The sequence below is a fragment of the Gorilla gorilla genome, chromosome 15 (assembly GCF_029281585.2).
Source record: "Gorilla gorilla gorilla isolate KB3781 chromosome 15, NHGRI_mGorGor1-v2.1_pri, whole genome shotgun sequence".
In the NCBI taxonomy this organism is placed as follows: domain Eukaryota; kingdom Metazoa; phylum Chordata; class Mammalia; order Primates; family Hominidae; genus Gorilla; species Gorilla gorilla.
Genome location: NC_073239.2, coordinates 98,436,356 through 98,448,124, shown reverse-complemented (window position 1 = coordinate 98,448,124; position 11,769 = coordinate 98,436,356). Strand labels below are relative to the sequence as shown.

Below are 11,769 nucleotides of genomic sequence, written 5' to 3'. Positions count from 1 at the left end.
CAGAGTGAGACTCTGTCACGAAACAACAACAACAAAAAAAAAACAGAAAAACGGAAATAAATCTTAAGGAGAGTAAGCAGCTAGCTCGGTATCTGCCCAAACGGCCACTCAGTTTAGTGCTTGAACTCCAGGGCCCTGGTGGTGTAGGCACCCAAGGGAATCTCCTGTTCTGCAGGTTGCAAAGACTGTGGGAAAAGCATATTATCTGGGCCAGAGTGCACCGTTCCTCACAGCACAGTCCCTTGTGGCTTCCCTTGGTTAGGGGAAGGAGTTCCCCAACCCCTTGTGCTTCCCAGGTGAGATGACACCCCAGTCTGCTTTGGCTTACCCTCTCTAGGCTGCACCCACTCTCTAACCAGTCCCAGTGAGATGAGCCAGGTACGTCAATTGGAAATGCAGAAATCACCCATCTTCTGCATTGATCTCGCTGGGAGCTGCGGACCAGAGCTGTTCCTATTCAGCCATCTTGCCAGCCACACCCATCTATCTCCATTTCTAACCGGCATATGAATTTCCTCTGAATAAACCTTTGAGTACAATGGTTTTCATTGGTTATTTCAGCATTATATCCAAACAATGAATTTAAAAGTTTATGTAATTAATTTGGTCATTCCCATGCAGGAGAGGATCTCCAGGCCATTACACAGGTCACACCTGGAGATAGCCTGTTTCAAAGTCATCAAAAGTAGCATTTCACCTTCCCCTTTATATCAGCCTAAAATCCTCAGACCATCTGGCTTCAATCACTGCTCAGACCTCACAGCTTCCTACCTCCTCCACCCCTCCCACCTTCTTCTGCAACCATAGAACCCCTTGGTGTTTTTAGAAAACAACAGACATGCTCTTGCCTTGGAAATTTTACACAGCGTGCTCCCTATTCCTGGACAGCTCTTCTCTCCCATATCTTCATGGCTGGTTCTGTCATCTTCTTAAGTCTTTGCTCAAATGTAAAACTTTACAGGGAATCCTGCCCTGACCTCCTCATTTTAAATTTTAATGCCCTTGCTCCAAGATTCTTATTCTTCTTCCCTGCTTTATCTTTTTTTCCATAGCATTTATCACTTCCTAATTTTATAATTTACTTATGTATTTTTGTCTGTTTTTCACTCTATTTAGAAGGTAAACTCCATGGTTTTTTGTTTTTTATTCATTGCTCGAGCCCTCATCAAGAACCAGGTGTGTCACACAGCACGTGCTGAGAAAGAAAATAAAGGGCAGTCTCTAACAAGCAGAGTTGACCTGGCACTCAGAACTAGGGCATATTATTTTCTGATTAGACATAAGCAATCCCACAGAAAACCAACCCTAGACAGGTTACTTGAGACCAGGATACAACGAGACAAGTCAAAGTCATTTTATAACTTTAAGCACAGACCCAAACAAGGTCCCTGTGCCACCCACAAAACACCAAACACCTCCTGTCTTGGCCAAAATGAGTGAATGCTACTTCTTTTCTACTTACAGCTTTATCCTCATTCTTGTCTACTCTCCTTAAGATTTATTTCTGTTTTTCTGTTTTGTTGTTGTTGTTGTTTTGTGACAGAGTCTTACTCTGTCACCCAGCCTGGACTGTAGTGGTGCCATCTTGGCTTACAGCAACCTCTGCTTCCCGGGTTCAAGCGATTCTCATGCCTCAGCCTCCTGAGTAGCTGGGACTACAGGCGTGCACCACCATGCCTTGCTAATTATTGATTTATTTCTATCAAATCATGGTGTTGCAGGAAGCCAGGGACCCTGAACAGAGGGACAAGCTGGAGCCGAGGCAGAAGAACATAAATTGTGAAGATTTCATGGACATTTATCAGTTCCCAAAATTAATACTTTTATAATTTCTTATGCCTGTCTTTACTGCAATCTCTGAATATAAATTGTGAAGATTTCATGGACATTTATCACTTCCCTAATAATACTCTTACAATTTCTTATGTCTGTCTTTACTTTAATCTCTTAATCACGTTATGTTCGTAAACTGAGAATGTCTGTCACCTCAGGACCATTATTGTACAAATTGATTGTAAAACGTGTGTTTGAGCAATATGAAATCAGTGCACCCTGAAAAAGAACAGAATAACAGTGATTTTCAGGGAACAAGGGAAGATAACCATAAGGTCTGACTGCCTGTGGGGTTGGGCAGAATACAGCCATATTTTTCTTCTTGCAGAGAGCCTATAAACGGACATGTGAGTAGGAGAGATATCGCTGAATTCTTTTCCCAGCAAGGAATATTAATAATTGATACCCTGGAGAAAGAATGCATTCCTGGGAGGAGGTCTATAAATGGCTGCTCTGGGAGTGTCTATCTTATGTGGTTGAGATAAGGACTGAAATACACCCTGGTCTCCTGCAGTACCCTCAGGCTTACTAGGATTGGGAAATTCCAGCCTGGTAAATTCTAGTCAGACTGGTTTTCTGCTCTCGAACCCTGTTTCCTGTTAAGATGTTTATCAAGACAATATGTGCACAGTGGGACATAGACCCTCATCAGTAATTCTAATTTTGCCTTCGCCTTGTGATCTTTATTGCCCTTTGAAGCATGTGATCCTTGTGACTTACTCCCTGTTCATATACCCCCTTCCCTTTTAAAATCCCTAATAAAAACTTGCTGGTTTTGCAGCTCGGGGTCATCATCATGGTCCTACCAATATGTGATGTCACCCCCCAGAGGCCCAGCTGTAAAATTCCTCTCTTTGTACTCTTTCTCTTTTTCAGACCAGCCAACACTTAGGGAAAATAAAAAAGAACCTATGTTGAAATATTGGGGGCTGGTTCACCTGATAGAAGGCAGGGGCACTTCTAACAGCATCCAATCTAGAGCAAACCCAACTTCCTTAGTCTCTGACAAATCACCCAATCAAAGCCCAAATTCTAAGATAGGTTCTTTCTAATACCCTCCTACGGAGATACCTTATGGTGTGTTTTTTTTCCACACTGCAATGAGTAATAAAGCCAATGTGCTCAACTACAGGAATGTTCCTGTATATTTGTGGAAGGAAGGAAGGTCCTGTGAAAATAATGTTCCTAATGCAACATTCACTAATTAAATACATTGCTATCTACTCAAGGATTAACTGAATTTAATGGGAGCTCTAAGCTGTTTATCTCTACCTTATAAAGTTCACTTCATCGAGTTCTTATTTAAATTTAGTTATAATCCAGTCTCTCCCTGGAACTAGCAGTTAACAAATTTATGAAAATATTGGACCCAAAGATGCCTGTCCAGTTATTTAGGGTAAAAACATATCCTGGCCTCTCCTTTATCTGGTATGAGTCAACACTGCTCAGAGAACACACATGTCCAGAGCAAATGTCACTTCACGATGAAACTTGGTAAACAGCCTGAGGCCCCCTCCCCCCTTTCATCTTCTATCAGCTTCAAAGATTAGGTAGATCAAACATACTCCTCCACAATCTATGATCTACAATCCAAACTTAATGCTCTTAATTATAATCATGGAAACTGGCATGAACACCCAAAACTTATTAATTTGATCACTTTGATCACCTGCCATATGCTGTCCTGAAGTTAGGAGGGATAAGATGAGGTATAAGTCCATTGTTCATTTACTCCAAGAGCTCAGAATATAAATAAGAAGATGCCAGGTTCTATCTCACTATATAATGCAAGAGTTTATATTTTCATTTATGCATGAAAACTTTAATTTACCTCATCTGTAGGAAAGAAAGTACATTCTTTTCTAAGCCCTGAAGGGAAAAATATTCTGCTTCTTGCTTCTCCCTAATCCTGCCCTGGCAAATACCTTAATACAAATGCTGACAATCTTGCCTATTACCAATTCAAATGGAACGCAAAGAAAAGCACAAGAAAGGATATATCCCACTAGAGTTGGTGACAATTGCCCCATTCTCAGGAAAAGTCTCTGGAGGTTGTCTCACCATCCTTAAGTGAAAAGCAAGCTGGGTTTATGTCCTCAACACGTTCAGGTTCTCAGCATTTGTTGATTGCTTGATTCATTTCAATGGAATGAGGTTACATCAGTGTCATCTGCATTAAAAGGTGTTTATTACCTACCTCTATTGAGTGCTATGCTGTGTTGCAATGCAGAGCAAACAGGTTTTCTGCAACTTGGAAATCTCTGACAATGACCCAGAATGCTGATATGGACAGATGGAATAAAGACAGCTGAGCAAATATTGAAGCAGTCTAAGAATTAATAAATAATATTAACATTTTGTACAAGTACATAACCTTAACTGGGAATGCTGGCAGGTAACCTTGAGGAATGTATGCACAGACTGGATAGGCCATGGAGAATTCACAACCTTTTTTCTAATTAATCTCATGCAATATAGCAGGCTGATAAAATAAATCTGACTTTCCCACAGCATATTCTGAACCACTTTGGAGACTTGGAACTTCCCCAGGAAGTCAGGTCCTATGAGAATTCTCAGAGCACGTCAGTTACTCATTGCTGGCTAAAGGCAGAAGCTCTAGCAGCTCTAAGCCCTTTTCACATTAAGGGTATAAAACTAATTTCCCTCCTTCGCCTCAACCAAGCAATCAATAAGAAACAATACTATATGTAAAACATACTACAATGTAGAAAGTGCTTTTATCCTGTGTCTCCATTTTGAATCTCACAACAGACAGGCAAGACATATCTATCAACCAATAAATAATTAACTAGTGCTAGTGGTGGCAAGTCCAGCACTATATACCTATACACAGAATCACATGATCATCTCCAGCCTCAGCATGTTTACAATCTGTTTATAAGGCAAGATTGTGAGTGTTCAATAGATTCTTAGAGAAATGAAGATTAATGGGGACAGATCTGGTTGGAGAAGTGTGATCCAAGACGAAATGTGAATGAAATCGGGAAGGATGCCAGAGTTATGGCTAAGTGAAAGAAGCAAGGGCAGTTGGAGAAAGGGTAGAGGAACCCTTAGGAAGACATGATTGTGTTAATGTGAAATCTGGAAAGTAAAACGGAAGTGGCTATTTGGTCCATGCAGCAGCACCCAGAACAACCCTTAAATATAAGACGTACTCAGTAAAGACAAAACTGAAAAAAGAAGTTGGGCCTTAACTAAGCAGCAAACTTTCCCCAGTTTTAATCAAAGAGATAATCACTGGCTCTTCTGTAGAAGGCAGAAGTTTCTTCCCTGGTACTTCCCCAACAGAGTAGAACTGTCAGCACAGTTCCTATTTTGTGAGTAGAATAAGTTCTAATTTCTTTTATTCTGTGAAAAGTGTAGCCATTGAAAATTTTCAGTAGGCATATGAAAGCAGTGTTTAAGGAAAATTAATATGGCCATGATATGTGATTCAGGTTAAAGGGAGAATGATGTCAGTGAATATGGCTGGAACTCAGGTGCATCATCCAGGTGAGAGAAAATGAAAGCCATTAGGGGAGTTTTCAGTGAGGAAGAGAACAGAGGTACATAATAAAATAAAACAATTTAAAAGTTACATAGTTTAAATTGATAGAACTTGATTATCAACAAGATGAAAAAGAAAGGAAAATATACCAGATTTTACTCTATGATTTATAATCAGAGGAACTCAGAGGGAACATTGTTAGTGACAGAAATGGTGATGAGAGCCAAGGAGGTTGTAGTTGAAAAGACAAGTTTTTGGAGGAGATAATTCTTTCATCTCCTCCGATGTGAATGAGAAACAGTGGTTGGTTTTTTACCATCTTCCTGAAAATAAAAGGCTGTATCTCAAAAAACAAAAAACAAAAAAAAAAAAAAAAGGAAGGAAGACAAATGCCCAGAAGTGTTAAGACACATGGCCAGCAGAGACTTTTCCAAAGTCCTTCACTTGGCTGGACTAGGTTCTAGGCCTTAGAGCTGACTGTGGGTGGATGACAGGGAAAGCAGAATGACACTGTTTGAGGAAAGAAGGGGCAGGCACACCAAGCCACTGCTCTGCTACTCAGTTGGAACATGCCTGGATTTCGTGCTTATTACATAGAGTATTTCTGTGCCTGCAATGCAATCACTATCACCTCTACCTCCACACACGTGAACCTGGTCTCCTGACTTTAGTTAGGAAAGAAGAGAACAATGCAACTCACAAGAGGAGAAGGATGAGGACAAGTGTTTAAAATAATTTTTCAAAGCTGTTGGCACATTTTCTTGATGATTATTGTCTGGTGAACCTAGTGAGAATAAATACTGTATTGAGATAATCTGTGCTGAGTGGATTTATTTCCTTTTGTTTTGTCGGAGAAAGGAGGACAGGTAGTGAGTTGCACCCTGGTTTCCGTACTTCACGGTACTGTTTTATCTAAGTTTTAAAAAACACCTCAAATTCAACTAACTGTGGCATTTTTCTCAGTGCTCTTATCACTATGCCCAATTTAAATTTTTTAAATAAAACAGGAAAAGATGCTAAACACATTACAAGTTCTTAAAATTATTCCTTAATATCTATTTTGGGTCAATTTTAAAAGGCTTGTGAATCCATAGCCTTGAGTTAATATTTAGCCCAGGTGTTAGTTAAATTCTAACTTCAGCAGTCACCCGCACTTGTAAATCTTGCCCTACGATGGACTACGTTTCCCAAGAGTACCCCCCGAGATAATCACATGAAGCGCATTCTGGGAATTGTAGTCTCGAATAAGCCTCTTTCTCCCAGTCTTTGACTCACGCGCTGATTCCGGTTGAACCCAGGGGCTACCAATTAGCTGGGGCCATGTCCGTGAGTCGTGGTCCAACCGAGAAAGCTGGTGTGGGAGCTTCGTACAATGATTGGCCAATGAATGACCCCGGGGCGGAGCAATGGGGTGGGCGGGGAGACCATGGTGATTGGACCAGAAGCCCGCGACGGCGGGCGGGGATTGGCTGCGCGCTGGGTCAGGGAAGCCTGGGAAGGGGCGGAGGAAGGAGACTAGAGCAGGAAGAGCAGCGGCGAGGCGGCGGCGGTGGCTGAGTCCGTGGTGGCAGAGGCGAAGGCGACAGCTCTAGGGGTTGGCACCGGCCCCGAGAGGAGGATGCGGGTCCGGATAGGGCTGACGCTGCTGCTCTGTGCGGTGCTGCTGAGCTTGGCCTCGGCGTCCTCGGGTCAGTATCCGCCACCTCGGGCTGAAGGCCCAGAGCCTCCGCCCCCCAGCCTCTACCGCCGGCGGGGCCGTGGGGACTCCAGGCTCGGGACCCCGTTCTCCCTGGGCACATCTCGCACTGGGCTGTCACTCGCTCTTGGGCTTTGCTTGGCCTGCGCCAAAGGGGCTATTTAGGAAGGTGGAGTGGGGTGGAAAAAGAAGGGGCGGTCACCCTGCCCACACCTCTCTCCCACGTAACAAACTTTGCGCGACTCTTCTCACGAACGCGGAATTGACTCCAAAGGAATGAATCCTGATACAGGAGCCCGAGTGGAGCTTCCTCGACCCTGGGGTAGAGGAAGGGTCTAGTCTAGAACTCTGGGCTTGGGAATTGTAAGTTAAATAATTGACAAACCTGGAGCTGTCACTTTGGGGCAGAGGAGGATCCATCCAGACCAGGATGTTGACAGTAGTTTGGTGAGTTTGCTTAACACCTGAGATGGTCCCTGGTCTGTTTGTCTGTTTAAAAACGAAGATTTTTGATCTCATCGTAGCCACATTTTACTTTTTTGAAACCTTCCTGAGAAAGCGGTGACCTGTCACAGTGTTTCTGAGTTGCCCCATGTTTGTTGACAGTCATTTTATGATGTTTGGGAAAATCTTGGTTCTTATAAGATGCGTTTTCTATAGATACAGAAATTTGTGTGCTTTTGAATTGATTTTCCAGTTAGCTAATTTTTAGAATAGGTTCTGTTTTTTACCCCTTTTTTAATGTTTTAATCTGCCTACATTTGAAAATTTCCATTTTGAGAGTGTTCATGAAAACTTCGTGTTTCTAAGTGTTGATAAATAAAAATTAGTACAGTAAAACTTTGGAATTTTAATCAGTTTCAGTTAACAGGACAGCTGTTCTGTGGCTTGACATTTTGGGGGGACAACACGGAGTATAAATGTCAGCTTTTTCTTTTTTTAATAAATGTCAGCTTTTTTTTAACAGAAAATTTTCCAGATGGTTATCTGAATCCCCAAATTACCTGTCCTAGTTGTAAATCAATGCCATAACGTCATTCTGCTTCTAAAATAAGAGGCCTAAACCTAAATTCTATCCATGATGTGGTTTGAGATACCATTTCAAAAGCACCAACCCTATGCTAATTACTTTACTGCCAACATCATTCTTTCAGGTCCACTCCCCTCCCTCCACTAGTAGTGATGGTTTGAGTTAATGACCAGATCTTTAGACTACACTTAACTCTCGAAGCACTTTTAGCAGTTATTTAATATTTGATCAAAAAGCATGGAATGAAGCTGTTGAGCTTAATGAGTAGAGTACCTGCTGGACCATGGACCTCCTGCATCAGAATTCCTCTTATGGGTTTGTTAAACATTTGGTTTTAGGTCTGGAACAGCTCAGGTATACATAGATTAACAATCTCCATGAGGGATTCTTCACACTAAAGAGAACTACAGTAATGAAAGAGCACGGTGTGTATCCCTCTGAATTTAATTGGCAGAGTTTAAAGAAAATTAAAGCATAGGAATTGTGCTGTCTGTCTTTGACTGCATTTTATATACTTAGAGCTCCATGCCAGTGGAAAAGATATTTGAAGATCAGCAGTTGGGGCTTTCAGGATGTTATGATAAAAGACTTAACACTGATATATTAAATCCTTGGGTTGTATTGATGTAGGTAGAGGACTGTATTCAAGAAATGTCTGCTCTGATTTCCATCATAGTTAAAGTTGTGCCAAAACATTTCAGTGGTAAAGGCAAAAGCCTTAGCCAGAACTAAAACAATGTAGATGTGCATGCTAAAAGGTAATAAAGGCAGTGCTGTGCTCACATGAAGTTCATATATCATAAAACACCTGTGCGGGCCCAGCTCATACCTGTAATCCCAGCACTTTGGGAGGCTGAAATGGAAGGATCACTTGAGCCCAGGAGTTCAAGACCAACCTGGGCAACATGGCGAAACCCCATCTCTACGTAACTCCAGGTGTGGTGGCGCACACGTGTAGTTCCAGCTACTCGGGAGGCTGAGGTGGCAGGATGGAGTGAGCCCCAGGAGGTTGAGGCTGCACTGAGCTGTGATTATGCCACTGCACTCCAGCCTGAACAATAGAGCGAGACCCTGTCTCAAAAAAAAGAAAAAAAAAACCCAGTGTTAAATAAAGTTGTGTAAATTAAGCTATGGATTTTCAATTGTGATTTTCATTCACAGGGTTTCGGCCTCAAAGTTTAAAGTTTTACTCCAGTATTAAAATCAAGTTTTTGGTGATAATTTTGTGTTTGAACATTAGTGGTTACCCAGGGCAGGCCGCATCTCTCCAGGTGGAGTATGGTCAGCCAACAAAGAGAATCTTGATTCTATCGCTGTTGATAGCTGTTAGCTAGTATCATGTTTTAGAAGCATGTAAAAATAGGATATAGTCACATGCTACATAATGACATTTTGGTCAACAGTGAACCCCATGTAAGATGGTGGCCCTGTAAGAATATAATGGAGCTGAAAAATTCCTGTCACCTAGTGACATTGTAGCCATTGGAACATGGTAGCACACTTTTTAAAAAATAAATTTAGTGTAGTTTAAGTGTACAGTGTTTACAATAGTGTATAGTAACATCCTAGGCTTCACATTCACTCACTCACTCACCCACAGCAACTCTTAATCCTGCAAGTTCCATTTATGGTAAGTGCCCTAGACAGGTATATGTTTTGTAATCTTTTACACCATATTTTCACTGTAGCTTTTCTATGTTTAGCTATGTTTATGTACACAAATACTTACTGTTACGTTACAGTTGCCTACAGTAGTCTGTATAGTCACATGCTGTACAGATTTGTAGCTTAAGAACAACAGGCTACACTATGTAGCCCAGGTATGTAGAAGGCTATCCCATTTAGGTTTATTTAAGTATACAAAAAGGAAATCACCCAGTGATACACTTTTCAGAACATATCCTCGTCATTGACACGTGGCTAATATTAGAAACATTTTCTCTTTTCTATTAATAAATTTAAAGGAGGACACTAAAAAGATATTTCTTCATTTTCTCAGGATAATAGTGAAAAGGTTATAATTTTTCTTACAAATGCATGCTTTCTTATTTTTGGCAGGAAGAGGCAAATGGCTTAACCTTTTTTTTTCTTTGTGCCAAGAAGTGTTAGTCATTTTAGTTAGGTCCACTGCCAGGTATTTCAGGTAATAATTATAAATTCAGAGAGTAGTTTTCAGACAGCAGAGGATGTTTAATTTCACTGTTTTGGTTGTTCCTTAAAATATTATTGTGAGTCAGCGGGACAGAGGTGTTACCCCTTTTGACAGATTGAGAAACAGAGGCTGACCAAGCTTTTGTTACTGAACCATGTGTCAGAATTAACATGTGATGAAGCCAGGTTCCAGACCTAGCTCTCCAGGTCTCAGAATTGAAGAAATTTAGAATCGAGAGTATCTTAGGATCTGTACCGATTTAGAGCTAAAGCAGAGAACAGGATATCTGGTCTGTTTTCACCAAACTCTTTAGACTTTCTGTGTTTAAAGGTTATCAGTCTGTTTAATTTACGTGATGAATGGAAAAATGATTTTGTAGTGATCACTTTTCCCTGAAAGGTTATCTCTGGTACTTTGCAGTTTTGTTAGCTAATACAATAAAAATAAAAACTGGTCCTTTTCAAAGGAAGGTGTACAATTAATAAAATAATATGAACCATTTGGATGTGATGCTGATGAGCGAGAAGTGCATAACTTAATCCTTTTGCATTTTTTTCTTGTTGCTTGATATCTGTGTTCTGATGAAAACATTACTATTTGCTTTTTATTTATGCATAACTTCAGTCTCTTTAATCCTTACCTGAATACTACTTATCAGAAGTTCCTAGGTTATAAACAACTCTTTAAAAAGTGTTGTGTGAATGTTTATATCAGTTTGAAAAAGAAAATAGCTTATGCTTTGAGACTACCATCTGGAGTAGGCTTTCCCAGTTTAGTAACTGAGAATTATCTTATTCACCAGTAATATTAGCATATAGTCCAGGTTGCGAAGAGAGAGGGAGAGAAAGAGAAGCATGATGCAATTCACATGAAATAACCCTGATGTTACAAATCATGTTTCTTGGAGTTTGAAAACACGTTTTGCTACTCTAATGCCTAACAGCTTGTGCTGTGTGAAATGTACATGTCTTTAAGTGTATTTACAGGTGTGTCCATATGATTCATCTGTTAGCTACCTATGTAACCTGTTGTGGTGAGGTACTAAATGTAGCAATTTAGTGATAGTGATTTAGAGTTCCAGCTAATCTAAAGTTTCATTCAGTATTTGGGGGTATTTCATATACGTTTAAACATTTAATATCTGTTTTGATATATTAACTAGTTGGAGTTTGTGATTAATTACATATACTTACAGTACAACTTAGATATATTATAGAGATGGGTTTTTTAAATTTATCTAAAGATTTGCTGAGAATGGAATTTGAACCACATGTTAGAAATTGGGCTTTGGGTAATACTTGTGAAGAAGTTAGCATGAAGGACAATTGTTAATTAACCGACATCATTGCCTAATGTTATGGGCGCTGTGGGACTGATATGTGGCATACCCTTCTCTCCACCTGCCAGAAGTAAAACATACTTTGAAGGTAATCTAAAAGTAGGTGAATATGAATAGTAGCTGTAATTTAAATTTTCTTTGACTTGACAGCACTTTCATGTATGGCAAAACCTCACTAATGGACTAGTTTCCTCAAATATTCGAAAGAAAG

General features: G+C 40.4%; 1 protein-coding gene across 2 annotated transcripts in view; it reads left to right on the top strand.

Annotated features, from left to right (window-relative positions):
• Positions 1-6,772: 6,772 nt before the first annotated feature.
• SEL1L (SEL1L adaptor subunit of SYVN1 ubiquitin ligase) overlaps positions 6,773-11,769 on the top strand; it is a 60,888-nt gene continuing 55,891 nt past the window's right edge. Inside the window, exon 1 of one of the 2 annotated variants that reach the window (XM_004055539.5) lies at positions 6,773-7,029. In XM_004055539.5, the coding sequence (XP_004055587.3) occupies positions 6,960-7,029 (70 nt within the window). In that variant the 5' untranslated portion in view covers positions 6,773-6,959. The remainder of the gene's footprint in view (positions 7,030-11,769) is intronic. The other variant, XM_055361853.2, reaches the window with a different exon arrangement.